The following is a 17,253-nucleotide window of genomic DNA, read 5'->3' on the forward strand; positions in this document are numbered from 1 at the left end:
CGACGTCCGTGATCGCTAGTAAGGCAGGAGCATATGTGCTGATTTTATTCTTGTCTTTTGCTGCTGTTGTAGAAGGGACGGTTATGAAAGGTCAAAACGTGTTCCTCTCTACTCTTGCACAAAAGCTGTCCAATGGTGCCATTCTGTTTTTAGAGACGCAACAAAACTATTACGGTCGGCGCGTGATTGAAAAAAAAATTGTTGAAGAAATTGGCTAAAAAAATATTTGTTTTTTCGCCAGGTGCGCCCCATCGTCTTTTTGATCATTGAATATTTTGCTACTAATACAAGGTTCGGCTTAAACCCATGTCTCTATCGAAAATATGCTTCCTACTTGTTATTAATTGGGACCATCATCATCAGCCTGATTATACCCACTGCAGGGCGAAGGCCTCTCCCATATTTCTCCACTTAACCCGGCTCTGTGCTAGCTGCATCCACTTGACCCCTGCGAACTTCTTAATCTCTTCCGCCCACCTAACTTTCTGCCGCCCCCTGCTACGCTTTCCTTCTCTTGGAATCCAGTTTGTTACCCTCAGCGACCATCGGTTATCCTCTCTTCGCACTACATGTCCTGCCCATGTCCATTTCTTCTTCTTAATTTCTACTAGAATGTCGGTATAACTTGAGTTATTTCTCTGACCCACTCTGCACGTGTCCTATCTCTTAATGTTACCCCTACCATTTTTCGTTCCATAGCCCTCTGGGTTGTCCTCGACTTAAGTAGAACTCTCTTGGTTAGCCTCCGTTGGACCTGACCTGTGCTTTTCACAGTTCGAGTAAAACACGTTTGTTGGTGAAAAGAGAAGTGAGTTTGAAGCTCGTGAGTCGCTAATGCCATGCATGTTATCACATGACCTGAATCAGACCCAGTGAGAAAGCTAATAGCTTATGAATTCGGCACTAATATTTAAAGACGACCTTGTGTTCACCATATGAAAAGAAAGCAACTCGGTGGCTGTGAGAGGACCCGAGCACTTGGACGTCGTCTTCTGCATAATAAATGCCAGTCGGATATTTCTATTTTCAATGCAAGCGGCACGGACACCTCGTTCACTGGTTAACCGGGATTTGGCTCACTCCGGGTTATCTCCGTGTTACGTTACTCAGGCTGCTGTGTGACGCGCATCGCTTCCCAAAGCGTCCACGAAGCGGCGCACTCCAGCAGCACCCTCCGGGACCAGTCTAAAACATCGATAACCATTTCGGCCGTGGCTGAAGCTACCACGCATGATTACGTAAGATAGTTCGATAGCAATTTGGCTTCGTTTCGCGCCGTGGCTGACAGTGTGAGAACTACGCGTGCTGGAGACGACAAACAAACTGACACGGGGACAATTAGCATAACACTTGATGGCAGTAATGTGTAGGTCAAAGTAAAACATTCGCTCCGAGGGGCACTGCTGTCCTTTAATTTGCTTAGTATAAAGTAAGAAACTTGCAGTGATTTGATGTATAAAAGGGGGATGATTTATGAATTTAAAATAGGTAGTGCACTACTTAAGATTTGCCTTCAAGGATATCAGGCGACAAAGTTAATGGCTTCCGTTTGTCCTTGCAGCTCCTCGTTCTCTTACATGCACTTTATTCCGAACTTTCAAAATTCGTGTCTCTATTTTCTCGCATGTACTCATTAGCATATAAAGTCATAAACTGTTACACTATATATATGGAGCACCACCCAACACAGTATGCTGCTCTTGCGTTCAAAGGAGATTTGTCAGCAGTCTGAATTCTTATGCTAAAAGCAAAGATTATTTGCTTAAGGTTCCGCGCACGGTGTTCAAGAAGACGACTAGCTTATACTGCACATACGCGAAACGAACTGCTCATGTTGCTATATTAAATTTTTATCTGGAACAGCTTATGCAAATATGCGTGTCCCCTCTCTTTCAGAATAAGATCTCGGACCAATCTTTTTCAAATAAAGATTCAAGAAATCGTCGGGCGTTGATGGCGCTTCCGTTGTCGAGTTACGTAGAAATTTTGGTAATGCATGGAAGTGTCTGGAAACTGAACCATATTGTAGTTTGTGGCATTATACCTACAGAAACGAAAAAGGACAGAGCACTCAGCGGGGTGAACGAAATAAGCGTGAAAATTACTGGCCAATTTCAGTTCGACGGTGTCTCTCTGAAATATCAGAAAAAACAAGGGCTGTAAGTTAACACTGTTTCAAGGACTGCTTTAAACCAGGTAAAGGGGCACAGGTTCTCCTGAACGATAATTCAGATCTTATAAATTCAGCTTTAGACTTAGGAGGGTAGATTTGTAGGCCAGTTGGTGATACGTGTGGAAGTTAAAACGTGTGGAGGCGATGACAAATGGCGGTAAGAAGCACTTGGCAACAGGGGTCATCTACCAGATACCCGCAGTTGTGGCCATTTTTATATTGGATAAACCGGGAGGTGCTTAAACGATCGTTTAAGAGAGCACGTGAGTTCCTTGGGGGAGTAGGGGGGTTCGAGTCTACCTGTTCACTGTTGCAGTTGCCGGGGTTGCAGCCCTGCATTCAGTCAGACTAAGATAATTGGAAGAAGGAAGGGGCAGCTTGAAAGAGCGATTGCAGAAGCGGTGTCCATTATACGCGCGCAGCAGGATGGATGCGTTAGCTCGCCTTCCATTTACCTCCTCCAAAAAGAATTATGTGTTTCCTGCAATGTGACCTTGGGATTCTTGATCATTTTCCTTTTCTTTTCATGTGCTAGAGTCATTTCTGCAGTAGATGCAATGTCTTGTTTCCACGTGAGGCCTAATCTTTCAAGTTTTAACTGCTTGGTCATTTTGTCATGTGCAGTTTGTATCATAATTCGGAATTCGAAGTCACCCTTTAGGTGGCCACAGTCAAATTAATCTCCATTTCAGTCAGTACTCATCTATTACCTTTTTATTGACTTTGACGATCGGCGGGCATCTCCTGAAGACGGACGGACAGACAGACACTTTTCCACGGCATGATCCAATTAATGTTTACGCATTAGACATTTCGGAGCTCCCTGAAGTTCCCCTTATAAGGATATGACGAGACAACATTAATGGTTTAAGTTTGCCGCTCTCCTTATATGACGCGCGTTTTGACGGTTTACATGTGTGCATGGCTGTCTTTTGTTTCGCCTAAGGTCTTCTTTTGATGGTTCGTTATCTTTTCTTACCTGATTCTAAGATCACATGTGCCGTCGGGTTATAAAAACCTTCAACGCTTTCAATAAAATTGCAGTTCCAAGTACAGCCTTGTTTCGTCGCCTCACTCTGTCCTGTGTCTGCTGCGGTTTTAATTTCCAAATGCAGCTTTTGACGCTAACCAGTTTGTATGCGCTCTCTTTGGTAATGTTAGCAAACCTTTTTACAGTGTATATACCATGCTCAAGGCTACTCAGTGCAGCTCAGAGCAGGCTACTCGGCCACTTTAATGTGAACACGTGAGCGCGAGGCTACTCAGAGGGTTTGAAACGACATGCGCATGCGTATAGAAGGAGAATGATAACCCTTGCGAAGCTTGGTGATTGAACAGCGCAAGGTGACACAGTGACACGAGGAAGCACGAACACAAGGAGTTTGCGCCTTGTGTCACTGTGTCCCGTCCCTTGTGCTGTTCCACATCACCATGCAAAATCACCTAGCCCGCCAACTCGCTCGCCCTTGCGAAGCGTCATATCCAGGTCCCTCTGTACATGTGCCACTTAATGTGACTGTATAAACTTCAACTATCCCTCTCTCACAACTTTTATACCCACTCATCCCCTTCCCCCAGTGCAGGGTAGCAAACCGGTTGTTTTTACTGGTTAACCTCCCTGCCTTTCTTCCTCATCTCCTCCTTGCTTCGATGTGCGGCCGTGTCAGACGCAACGCGGTGCTCTGGAGAGAGAGTCCACGTTCTCGGGTGTTCACCCTGACAGTGACGACTCTTTACATATATTATATGCAATTGTCCATTCGCAAAATGATTTTACATGCATTGGGTTATAATATATACTCTCTTGCGGGACTACGGTGTTCGGTCACTGAAAATAAACTTTGTCCTTCGATGTATTTAAAAAGTTCTAAGCATGCGATAAATTGAGGATTAGCTTCCGGCACTCCTAACACATTTCCCATAAAAACGGTTATACTGAGGTATTTCTGGCCAAAAAAAGTATAAATGTTGATATGCTCTTGCGTGTTGTTGCCTGCCTAAAGACCATTGTGAATGCGTCACGGCTCTACCAGGAATGTGCCCCAAGTTGATTTTCTTTTTCTCCTTCTTGCAATGCCATATCCTCGCAGTGCAAATGACGTTCTCATCATTCTCAAACATGCATCTGCTAAGTACAAAGATGAAGATCAGACAATGATACTCAGTCAGGACAGTAAGGTGGGTATAGAACGTTATTGTATATGACAGACTGTAAACAGGCAGGTGTGTTTCTACGGTATTTTACTTTTTAAATCGTATTTCATTTGTAATCGCTTTCGAGAGCCATTCTTGCTTGAGTTCAGGCGAAACAGAAGACGAGGGTTCAGGACGGTAACCTCTTCTCGAAGTTTTCACTGTAAATTTTCTTTTTATTGCTCTTAAAAACAATAAATGATTCAACGAGTACAGCACTTGGCAAAATACACGCGAGAGATGCGGTGAACAGTTGCCTTCTGTTTGTACAATACCGCGCTGCGGGCGCTGACGCCGCTTTCACCGACAAACACAGGCGCGCTTCCTGTAAACCGGGACTAGAATCACAACAATCACTTCAAGAGAAACAGCACGCGTGGTTCTCTAGCGCACAGCGACAGAGGTGGAGAACGAAACGAATTCCGAAAACCTTAAGCAGTTTTGACGCTCTGAAGTATGAATTTTACACAGAAAATAAGAGACGAGCGAAAAATCCCCACAAAGCTTTCGTAATTGCAGACCGTAATCACTGAGCAAGGTCCTCAATCAAGAGATTCAAACAATCTCACCTAGAAGCTCGTGTGCAAAAAAGTAATAATAAACTAAAAATATTACCGAGCATTAAGCCACGGCGCCCGTAGCAACGTTTTACAAAACGAGTGCTGAAGAAGAAAGCACTGGTCTTTCCCAATAAATATTTTATGAGAAAGTGTCGAGTTCATTAGGTTGCGCTTCGTTTCTCATTAAATAGAAGGAAATAAAGAAACGTAAACTGATTAATCTCTCTGAATTCCGTATCCGAGCACGGCTTTTGGGAATGCGTGTATTTTTAATTATATCAGTTTTATTCTTCGTATTGTGGGCACTCAACCGGAACGACGTCTTCAGCGCTACCTCGTTATTTCGGTCCTCTGCAGATCTGCGCTAGGCATGCCGCAACCGTAGCAAGAACGAACGCGTTTTCTTCGGGAAAATTGGGGAGCGTATTCATTATGCGCATAGTAAATGAACAACAGAGGGATTTAACGAGCTTTGCACAATATTGATCTCTCATCGAGACTCGAAAAGAGCGCACAGAGTTAACCTCGTCTACCGTACACGGCTTCAATCACGCTCCTGGGCAACATTTATCATGGGAAGAAAAAAAATTAGAAATAAATAAAACTGACTGCAAATTGAACTGATGGGGGAAGTATGCGAAGGAAATTCAGAGAGACAGAACGTTTCTTCACGCGTTCGCTGAACGTACGGCCCATACAAAAATAGCGTATACAACCCCGTCATGTCTATAGCCATGAACACATCCTTTTGTTCCTGCAAATACACTTGCCTGTTATTTTATCTGTGCGTTTGAGCTGATGTCTTGGAAATTGTGCAGCGTCCATGTATGTATGGAAAACATCTACCTTGAGACCCCGTGTACAGGGCTGCACGTACTGCCTTGAATGAGGCGCACCAGCACAGAAAACGCGGTTCGCGATATGCGTGCGGAGCCAGGTGAGGAAAAAAAAGATTACGTGACCGGTTACTGTTGTTTCGAAAAGTTCAGGCTGCAGGGCTCAGGTGCTCGCGACAAGCGTGACAGCGGGTGCGCGTATAGAATACATTATTTACAGCGTCTCTTGCACACACACCACAGTTATAACTTAATGCAAAAATCAAAAAGAAACATTGTCGGTAATAAATTACGAAAAATATCAATAATAAAAATCGAAGTAATAGCTCACAGAACCGGGGTCAACAAAGTACCAAGCGTACCTGTCCCTCCATAAACGTGCAAGTCTGTGCAAGTCTGGGGACTGACAGCAAATGAGCTTGTTTCACAATAGCGAATGAATTTGTGGCAGCTGGTGAAGAAGGGTGATGCGCACACGTTGCGGGCTTAGAGTTCCATCACCGGAAATGCGTTTAGTATAGTTGTTGCCGGATGTAGGTCTGCTTTAAGGAATGTCCTTGTAAAAGGCAGTGTGGACAGTTTTTCCACTGTACAGAAATCTCCTCTCAAACGCCACTTTTCACTGCGATATAGGAGTGTTGGTTCTGCGCTTTCTAAAAAGCGCGACACATTGCTTTCTCTGGACTCGGTTCTGAGGAGGCATGTTCCAGAAAAAAAGGTAAGTCATATGAATAATAGAAGCTTTTGGCATAGCGAAGACGTATACTACGGTAGACGTATGCAGGATTACCAGACTTTCCCAGTGCACGCGCTGTGGCCACCCCTTTCTTACCACTGCGTATGTGTAGCGGGCGTTCCGTAAACCGGCATACGTGTATACGCTAGTACACGTTTCCGCTACGCTAAATGTCTCTAGCGACGCCTGCGAAACGCTCGTGGCTGTTCGTCGACGAGTCCAAATGTCGACCAGAGTTCACAGCACAGGTAGCGGCACTTGCGTGGAACTGTCCACTATGGCTACCGAAACGGAGTCCATGGCGATGTTCACTATACTTAAAGCTGCATCGGAGACCATCTAGCATCTTTCAGGATAGCTCGTCTCCTGCTATGCAGCCGTACACTGTTCTGGCACACTCGCTAGCAACTTGTTTGCGAACCGGGAAGCTTAGAGATGATGGTCGTGGTTCACAACGGGGTGTTCGTTGCTGGACGTCGTTCGGGGCACCAGTTGACACGACCGGCACGATCTCGACGATAACGACACGACGTTGTTCTCGGTGCCTTCGAGGATGAGCGGACGTCTCTTTTCACCACTTGTAGATTTGCACTAGAACCGGCACGGGAGTTCACATAACGAGCAGCTTGAAGGTCAACTTCCCGTTTCCGGACTGGTCAAGGTTCTTGGCCCAAAAGCGGCAGGTCACCCAGATCTCGGTCCGCAGCGGTGGGTTGGGGAAGTGCAACATGAGTAGCGGCGGCTGCCGGGAGGTCGGGAAGAAGCGCAGCGGGAACCCGTGGTAGGGAGAGTAGCGGATGTCGATGTCCCTGTTTATATGCTCGCTCTTGCAGGTGACGTACAGCAGGCCCGGGTCGTAACCCTCGCGCACCTCGTCGGGTACCGCTGGCGACGCCAGGTCCGACGGCGCCAGTGGCTGAGGAGTCCAGTCGGGAGAGCGCCGGAACACGAGAGCCACGCAGGGTGCTCCCTCGCGATAGCCGAAGAAGTCGGTCGCGCTGCAGTTGTTGCTCACGAGGCCCACGGGAAACGGGCACCGACCTCCGGGGTCGCAACGGGCACCGCCGCCCCCACCACTCTCGGCCGCGTAGCTGTCGAGGAGCGAACGCAGTTGGCGCGACTGGGACTGCCAGGCGGCGGGGTTCTTGCGGTGCACGACGATGGTGTTGGTGCGGTCAACCAAGTCCTGAGGCTTGGGGACCACGTCGACGGCGACGTCGGACATGAGTCGCCGGTACCGCTGCTGCTGCCGTGACGGGTGAGCGATGTGCCGCGACAGCAGGACGGCGGCCACGACAACCGCGACGATGATGGCCGTGCAGATGAGGGATACGAGGCAGACAAAGGTGACGATGCGTCTCGCAGGGTTCCAGGGCGGTATGGACGTCTGGCTCGAAGGAGGGGACGGGCTGGGAGGCGCGGCTCCGTTAGCCGTCGTTGTCGGCCGGAACAGCTTGCCCACGTGAAGTTTCAGATTGGACACGGTGCCGGCCTCGGTGGGGCTCTCCTGGCAACGCAACTGGTGCACCTCCTCGGGAAACGAGCGCGGCATCACCACCGGGTGGCTCTTCAGGCACGGGCACTGCGAGGACGAAATACTGGGTTTAGCCATGGCGCACACAGACACAAGGAAATGCTGATAACAAGTAAGATATAATGCTAAGGAAAAAGCTCGATAATCAAATTCGTTTTCAAGAGGCTGCGATGGCAAGCAATTGAAGCAAACAACCATTCCGGCAATTGATCTCAGTTTGACGGTAGCGAGTGAGATTAAGAAATCCTCGAGCGGCAATGAGTGCGTCGACACACAAGCCTGTCAAGACGAAAAGCAAGAAGAGCGGCAGAAAGGGGTTCAAGTGCACCACGTTTAATTTACCACATTACGCAATCGGAAAAAATAATGAAAATTGGTGCGAAAAATAAACCCCACCTTTATACGTGCAGCAAGCACACTTCACAGGATCTCGAAAATGTGCTCATTTTGCAGTCAGAGAGTCAGAGAGCAAGGTTAATAGCTCTATACATTGCGTCGAAGTGATCTGGCTCTTTAAGAGTTCGCCAGCCCCGGGAGGTTAATGTTTGCGGTTTCGTCTCCCCGAAGTGCTCTCACACAATGTCCCCTTAAACTGTCTCCTCTTGCATAGGAGCGCCACTCGCACGCCCCCGCCACGCAGCGTCTCCTCGAGGAAAGACGATTGAGTCATGCGCCGCAGTCAGCGGTACTCTGGAAGCCTGATGGCGCAAGCTACACACGTGTCTCTACGTGCTGCAGGGCCCCGGCTTCCCGGACTGCAAAAAGGAAGGACACGTCGACGGCGGCTCTGGCGAGATTTCAGCCGCGATCTGCGCAACAACGACGAGCAGCAGGCATGCCCGGACTTGCTTTCAAAAGTGGCCCAAGGACCTCTCCCGACAAAAGCGAAAAAGGAAGCCCGCGCAGACCCAACGATGAGGCGGTGAACTCGTTGCCGCTGTCTCTCCAAGTCGGAGCGGCCATCTGGCTTCCCGAGTGATGCACGAGCAGTGCAGAGAGGGGTGCGTTCAATTGAAGGATGACTCCCCGCCCCATTCTCCCACACACTTGCAGCCGTCTCTACCATGCGCCGCACAAGCTGCTTGGGTGGCGGAGGCGGCGGCTCACTCAGTGAGCGCGCATCAAGGACTCCCACAACTCGGAAGCCGGCGCCAGAGGCTTACGCAGGAGAAGCGGCTGAGAGAGAAATCTCGAATCGGCGCGACGAGCTGAACCAAGCAACAACGCAAGCAGCGCTCCCCTCGCTGAGAGACGGTTACATCGAGCAAAAACAGCGCGCGAGCGCGCTCAGGCATCCGGAGGGCGATAACCACGATGTGGCTGAAGGAAGCTTCAATGACGCGTAGCGCTCTCACTCGCTCGCTCGCATGGCGGAGCAATTTACGCCGCCGAAGCGGGTCGCCATGGAGACGCCTCCTCCAATCTTCACTTTGCTTTACGGTCAAAAGGGCCCAATGCGGTCTCCTTCATACCGCACGAATCGAGTGCAGTGCCGGAGTTGACGAAACCGATGCGGGGCACAATTACTGACGTAGGTTTCCGCCTGGCATTTCTAATTGCGCAATATTGAGGTCGGGACTTGGCGTTAAGATGCAAGGCTTTGTACCGACAAGCAGTCAGAATACTAGCATGGGCTTAGGTTGGCGGAAGGACTTACGAAGGAAGCCTTCCTGCAAAAAGGGGATTTGCCCGCTCTGTCACGGTGAAATAAAAATAAAATCTTAAACGGCCTCGTCGCATTTGTGAACCACGTTACGCTATACGGATATTGGTTTCAACTTTGTCCAGTCGAATTAATGAAAGCATTATGTCGGCGTACTTGTTCCGTATAACCGCTGGGGTAAATTCACGATGAACATACCTGCCTGTCTGGAGATTAGACACGCGTCTTGCGCGCCTGCTCGTGTTCAAACGCATCCTGATGCGAACACTGGTGCATTTACACCTGTCTCGGAAAAAAAAAAAATACCTCACTTTCAGACCATCCCTCTCCATCTCTGGGAAAATCCACATTCTCCATGCAACGCAGCACAGGCTACGCGGTAACGAGGTGCGTTCCACGGACAGCTATGAACAGCTCGTTCGCACCTCCGCCTTCCGCGAATGCACCGGAGAAAGAGGTTCGGGAAGTTACCGATGAAAAGAGGAGCGGCTGCGTCATCGCCCCTCTCTGGAGTTGGGACTGCCTTTCCAATGCAAAACATCGAAACATGCCACAGGGATGCGACGCCACAGGACGGAGCACTGCGGGATACTTGCATTTGCCTTCGATTGGGACAAGAAAAATGAGCCACGAACTAGTAAACAAAAATGCCGAGTAAAAATTCAGGGGTGGGGCGGCGATGAGAGGGCCCTTTCTTCGCCTTGGTCTTTCTTTTTAGTTAAGCGGCAGGCATGGCGGTTTCCTCTACGACGCTCTCTTCTGCCGGGCAGATTCCGCGAAACGACGGGCTCCACGCGGGAGTAACGACGAAGGACGAGAGAGGAAATGGGAGAGGAGATGGACAGCATAGCGCTGCTGGTAGAAAGCGCACCACATATCCGCTCTGGGTAAAGACAGAAAGGAGCAGCCGCGGGGCCGCGGTTTGGACAGATATAAGGTGGAAAGATGAGAGGGGCGGAGTGGGAGGGGGGGGGGGGGGGGCAGCAACAGGAAATGAGGCCGAGACTGTTCTATCGAACGCCCTCTGCACTTTTCCCACAAACGGCAGGAAAACTGTATTTGGAGAAGAAAAAAAGTCCCGTACGAGTGCCATCCGTTCCATCCTCACTGCAGCAGGCGGCCTACGGACGGTCTCTGCTCTTCTGCTGGCCGCTCTCATTTTTCTTCGCTTCCGGAAGCTTTCGAGGAGAGAGAAGTCAGTATTTCGTCAGCGCTGCTGACGAGGAGGCGGAAGTGAGAGGATTGGGGGTTGGGTGGTAAAGGTTGCGGGGTTGCGGGGAGCGGAGCGGGGGGGGGGGGGGGGGTTGAAGCCCCATGGAAGGGAGGTTACGGCACGTGATGATACGACGTTCTGTTCTATGTAGTTTTCACGAAAAAGCTGTTCAGACGCAGACTGTCTCCGAAGCCATATAACTTCACGCGGAATCCTCGTTAAATGTGCTCCACTTCCGGCGACCGCAGCGGAAAACTGCGGTTTCCGGTCCACTCCCCTACCTCACCGACCGCCCAAGTCCTCCTCTTCCGTTGTCTGTTAAAGACAGTGCGGCACGCCAGCCGATGAATCAGCGGGCCACGCGACTCCCAGAAAAAGCGCTTCGCGGCGGTCGTCGTTGTTTCGAACGGCAGAGGGGCGTGGCTTAAACGGTGCGCCTCCGAAAGGCGCCGACAGTCTCCCCCGAACGCGTGAAAGACGCCGCCACAATCACCCGCTGCCATCGCCTCCCATTCTTTTTCTCGCCGATTGCGCGACGACCCGGCGTCTTTAACTGGAGAGAGGAAAGAGGCAGGCCACACCTCGATGGCTCAGCGGGGACTGTGCGCAAGTTGTCTATTCGAGGAACCTCTCCTTTTTGGCCCATCGTCCACCGATGGCCGATGCCGGCGATAAGATAGCAGCGTGGGCGCTCGGAACGTTCGCGGTTATCCATAGAAAGGCTTGGTGCACTCGTATTGAAGCGGGCACACGCCATTCTTTTAAAGTAACTCCTGCCATTGTCTCTGCTTCTTTAATTCTCATTGTGCACCAGCAATATTTCGTGACAGGCAACAAAGGCAAATTTGAATGGCGTCTCAGGTGTTTCAGCTGAGGCTCACGGCAATAATTTTGATAAGTAAAGACGCTGGCACCATTAATCATTAGCTAACGCTTGAACAGTACTGTCTATAGCAGTAACAGCGCTGAAGGCTTTTTCTGAGGCAAAGTGTCTGATTGGTTTAGTGTCGAAGCAGCGCATATTGACCTATGGGACACACCAATAGGGAGGAGTACACGGTAACGAACCAGCAACATTTGACCTCACCTGTAGGTAAAATACCAATAGTCACTGAGGAGGACGCGCGGCAGATGTGAGTTTAGGCAATATGATCACATGAAGTATCACTGTCCGTTCTTTAATATGTGATGATGATACCTGTGGTTGGCCCTTTGTATATTGCGTTCGACAGAAAGTTCCAGGTCAGACTGAAAGGTACAAAAGAAAAAAAAGTAATGTATTCGCTTCTGTAGCACAGGCAGCGCTACCTCTTTTCATTGTTCGGGCGAGGAAGGGTGGCTGTTCCTAGCCCTACGGGGCTGGGACAGTAGGTCAAAGCCGCTTGCGGCGGTGGCTAGCCAGCCACCGAATTTTTATCTGTTGTAGGCCGTCATTGCACCCGCCACCGCTTAGGCGGTGGACGACGGCTGTTGCGGCGCGCGTCTTTCTCTCCCTCTTCTTTTTCTTTCCTTCTCTACTTTCCCTCTTCTGTCCGTACGAGGCAGCGGAGGTGGCTCAGCTACAGAGCCAGTAGCAGGCCCGTCCATTTTCTTTTCCTTCTTCCTACAGCCACAACAACAACAACTGTTCACTGTTGCCAGAACGAGTGTTACAAATGGCTTTCACGAATTCGCCACCAATGATCGAGTTGCTGATTTGTGCCGTCTACGACGTGCCGAAGTGGGTGCGCATCCCAGTGACAAAATCCAAATGCTATTGCCATCGCCCACTGTGAGGCCTATATCCGGCTGGCGGGGCGAAGGGCTGAGAATTATGTCTTGTGTGATGGTACAGGAGATAAGACGGGGTACCTCAGGACGACGTCGGTAAACAGACACCTCAGCCAGGTTTAATGAAGGCACGCTGTTTTGTGTCGCCTGTGCTCTTAGTACCCATTATGCCTTTTCGGGAGCATCGATCGCCAGACACCTGTGGTGTTATCATATGAACTCTCCTTCTCGATCCTAGTTCAGCGCCAGTGTGAGTAAAAAACGTTTATTGTCTGATATGGTGATTACATGTGCAGACTTTTCGCGGGCTCAGATCTCCCAAATCTCCAACTCCACCTTGCCTTGTGCACCTCCGATCACTGATATGCCACGAGGCAGTTCAGTAACTAATAACTGAATTAAGTTTATTCGCTCGCTCGCTCACTCACTCACTCGCGACGCGCAAATAGTGAACCTTCTCTCTGTACTTTTAAAATGCAATGTAAGGGAAATTAAACAGAGTTTGCGTACGCTGTTTTCACTGCTGCAGGGTAAAAAAAAACACTGCACACTTGAAAATCCGTCGGTAAACAGAAAGTAAAGTAGGTCCCGGTTTCGAAAGGATCGACTAAAATATTGGCGAACGCCCAATCCTCTCAAACTTCGCTGTTAGTTAGGTTTGTTTACACTTTTCTCTTCATATTATTTTTTTCTCTCCCTTCGTCAGAGCTGGAGACGTATACCTCTGCGAAGAAATTCTAAAGTATAAAACCCACAGAGGCGTCAGTTTGTTTACCATACTGTCGGAATCTCTCCTACATGCCCGCATCATCCCTTTCGGCATGCACGCGGGAAACAGGGAGCTATAAAGCTCACTCTTGCCTCATCGGCAAGTGGGCTGCTGAGGGAAAACAAAACAGGCAACCGTCTGGAAGCCCTTACTTTCAGAGCATTTGCCAGTGGGTTTCATTACCGTTTTTATCTCTCTCTTTTCTTTTCTTTTTTCTTTTTCAGAGCTGATGGATTCTCTGCTGGCGCGATGAACAAGGGAAAAGAAGCAACTCGCTACACGGAGCCAAGGTAGCAAAAATGCACTGCGGCAGGGAAGCGACCAGAAAGTTGAAACTATTCGTGACGGCTTACGCTCACTGTGCACAACAACGTCCCGCACAGTGGCGGGCAGCAGGCTCGTGGAAGACCCGTGCGCAGATTGAAACTTTCTTAAGCAGACGCGAGTATGAAGGAGATTCGAGAAACGGAAAGCAACCGCGAACAGTGAATTCGCACTTGTCGGCTAGGTGCAGAGAGAAGAAAAACAGCCGTTCCATCTCGCGAGCTGTTGACGGATCCGATGCATGCAATGCGTGCTATTTGCGTCAGGTTCTGGCACTACAGGCCCGATTTAGTTGTTCGCCTCTTCGCAGTTCTCGTACAGCTTGGCAAATTTCTTTTTATAGTTTCTCTTTCCGGCTGCGCAAAGTGAAGCACGAGTCAGCGTGTGCTTTCCGCCCGCGAGCATGCACTGGCGAATAAAAGCTTAGTGCCATGGACACCATTTGTTGTAACAGGTTAGAAAGCCAAGCGAAAACTGCTTGATGTGACATTTATACTGACAGTGATTGACGAGCACTTGATGTTTAGAGCTCTCAAAAATGCCTAATAAAACGGTACATATCTTCACAGAGGTAAATGCATAAAGAGAATATGTTTCATCTTTTCATTTTATTTTTTTTTTTTTTTGAAACGGCCAGCCTTCACTAAATATTTGCGAATACCCTTCGGTCAACCGCCACCTGATGATAATTAGTGGCAGCATTGTACCCAGAACTGCGGCGCAACATAGACAAACATGTATATAGAAACACAACACAGGCGCACGTGCATCATTTTAAGAACTCCTCGTCTGATTTAAACCCCATTGAAGACCTTTCAGCGGGAATGTCGGTCTTAATATATGGAGGTTGAACATTCCTCAAATAACGCGTCATATCCCAGGTCCATATCCTCTTTTTCATTTGCGCTACAGGATGCTGTTAACTCGTGCCTTCTCTCTAACCCAGACGAACCGCTCTGTTTCTCCCTCCTAACGATATACATCCACAACTTTTTTCTTATTGTTCCCTAAGCTGTTCTCGGCATAATTTCAAGCTTTTAACTTTCTTCCTCTAAATTTCGGCTTCATAAATACTATACAGTGGCGTTTGGAACGAAGACAGCGCAATAAAGGGCAACCTCAGAAGAGGACATGACACAAAGAACGTTATCTTTAGAATTTTTTGTGTCGTGTCTTCTTCTGTGGTTGTCCGCTTTTTGCGCTGTCTTTGTTCTAAGTATCCATCACTAACTAGACAGTACCACTGTCTTAATGAAATCGAGTAGCGCTGATCCGAGCTTAGCAGAATCACATAGCTGTAACCTACTACCTGCTCTTCCGACTTCGTTTTCGACAAAGCCCACAAACTTTCAATTTTCCGCTGCAGTTCGTCGGACAAAAAGCGCATTAATCGTCATGCCGACCCGTTTAAATTCAATCGACTTGTCTATAAAGGATATTTCGCTCTTTCGTTCAATTTTGCAGCGACATTCTCTCCTCCCCACTCCCTCCCCGCTTTTTACTTCTCTGATCGTTTGCACCTCCGTCGATCAATACTTGCTTCTCCGAGGAAATAAGATTTCCTTGCCAGAGATTAGGTTACACGAAGATGGCGCAGTAGCGCGACTAATGGAATTTGCGTGTCATACTTCTCTTGCTCCACTCTCCTGAAAAAAAAAAAAAAATAATAATAATGTTTCGCCACCTGATTGTTGTAACCGCTATGTGTTTCGAAAATGTCTGAAATTTGACGCTTCCTCTTCTGAACAAATTTCTATCCAAAGTGGTTTGCATGAAACGTCTGCGGTTTATACTTTAGCACGAAGTGATTATTAGAATACTACCCAGGAACCAGAAAATAGTTGAAGTTCGTGAAGTATGGTGTTATAGGACTCGTGTATTTTATTTTGCTAACGCAACTTGTTATCGATGAGTGTCGTCACATCGACACTCATTCCTTCCTATTTTTTCTATTTTTGCTTCCTATTGTTGCACGCATTGTCTCAAATTCCGCGCTGTTAAGCTAATGGCCTGTTCATGCAGCTGAGGAAAACTACTGCGCAATAATTTATTGCAACACTTTTCTTTTCCTCTGCACTGACGGAAGTCATCATGTTACTCTTTTTCGCAACGGGTTGATTTAATATATATTATTTCATAGTAGTATGAAGCAGTGCTTGCCGACCTCACGGTCCCTAGATTTTTTTTCTTTTTTTTTTTTTTTTTTTTTTTTTTTTTTACCCAGGAGGCGGTGCTTCTTGACATGCATGTACGCTGCTCTCTTCAATGGAACGTTGAGGCCAAAAACGAAATTATTCTAACACAAATTGATCACGTTGATAGTTCTGGCTACGCTGACGCGAGGCCTTGTATAAAAGCAAACGATGTGGTTTGTTGCATGTGACGCTCTTGAACGACGCAAGAAAAATAAATAGCTTTTCTAGAACAAAACTGACGTGAGCTCCGGCTGTTCAGGTGAACAAATAATTGTACATTTTTTCCTTTTAATTTGTTTAACCCTGACAACACTGCAATAAATGGCAGCTTTTTTTTCTTTCCTTTTTTTTTTTTCTGGCTACGGATGCAGCATCCGGGAAGTCAACTATAGGACAATACGTGCGACAGTCAAACAATCTGTCCTTCGAACAAAATCAAGAAAGAAGAAAGCACGCAAGTTGGTACCTATAGCCGCTACAAATCCTTTCTCTCCCACGCAGCCGGAAACATTGAGTGAATGAAACGAACTGCACGAGTTCAGATTCACGGGTCGCAGTGTTAACATGAATGAAAGGATCGAGCTCTCGCGTAACCGGAAGACAAGAGAAAACTTTCGCCCTCTCTTCATCCCGTTCGGAGAAAACGCTTCTGTGATCAGTCGCTCCGATTCAGCGGCCCGCGGCAGGCACGACGACAATGGCCGGTTACTGAAAAACCGTTCAAAGCTGGATTCATTGTGCCCGCGCGGCGCGGATGACGTCACTACAAGGGCGTCGCCTCGGCCCGCGTCACGTTGTGTGTGTGGGATCAGGTGTCCCACGGCCCGTGCCACAACCACGGAGGGGTCGGGGTACTGAGGGGGCGGCGGGGAGGGAGAGAGGAGACTTGGCGCATAGTTGCCAACCGTTGCGGAACGGCCGGATTTCCCGTCGCAAACGTCGAAACTGTAGCGAGGAAAAATAAAATTTCAGAAGCGATCCAGCCTCGTCTGCGTAGGGTTCGTAGCGTGGCTAAAGCGAGCACAGTCTCCTCCCTCTCCTCTCTGGCTCGCTCGCTAATGTATACAAGCAAGCACAGGGCCACGCCTGCGACGACGCGACCTGGTGGCGGTGGTGGAAATAGCAGGGCGGTCACGTCATGTCTGCTTGAAGAGCGCGTGCATCACTGGTTTTGCCTCTTACCTTTAAAACGCTAAAAAAAAAAGAAAGAAAAAAAGGAGGAAAAAAAAGGGGGGGGGGGGGGGATTTAACGGCTCAAGTTGGCTTCGCTTGAGGGGCACTACGTCA

The 17,253-nt window shown here is 48.6% G+C and overlaps 1 protein-coding gene across 3 annotated transcripts in view; it reads right to left on the reverse strand.

Annotated features, from left to right (window-relative positions):
• Positions 1–4,505: 4,505 nt before the first annotated feature.
• Positions 4,506–17,253, reverse strand: part of LOC146190776 (sodium/potassium-transporting ATPase subunit beta-1-like) — a 47,480-nt gene continuing 34,732 nt past the window's right edge. The window contains exons 1-2 of one of the 3 annotated variants that reach the window (XM_084601159.1): positions 8,941–9,132; positions 4,506–8,080 (exon numbers count right to left, since the gene is read on the reverse strand). In XM_084601159.1, the coding sequence (XP_084457285.1) occupies positions 7,109–8,050 (942 nt within the window). In that variant the 5' untranslated portion in view covers positions 8,051–8,080; positions 8,941–9,132 and the 3' untranslated portion in view covers positions 4,506–7,108. Of the gene's footprint in view, positions 8,081–8,428; positions 8,905–8,940; positions 9,133–17,253 lie in introns of those variants that run through there. The other 2 variants (XM_084601158.1, XM_084601157.1) reach the window with 2 other exon arrangements.

The sequence above is a fragment of the Amblyomma maculatum genome, chromosome 4 (assembly GCF_055883805.1).
Source record: "Amblyomma maculatum isolate TAMU_Amacu chromosome 4, ASM5588380v1, whole genome shotgun sequence".
Classification (NCBI taxonomy): domain Eukaryota; kingdom Metazoa; phylum Arthropoda; class Arachnida; order Ixodida; family Ixodidae; genus Amblyomma; species Amblyomma maculatum.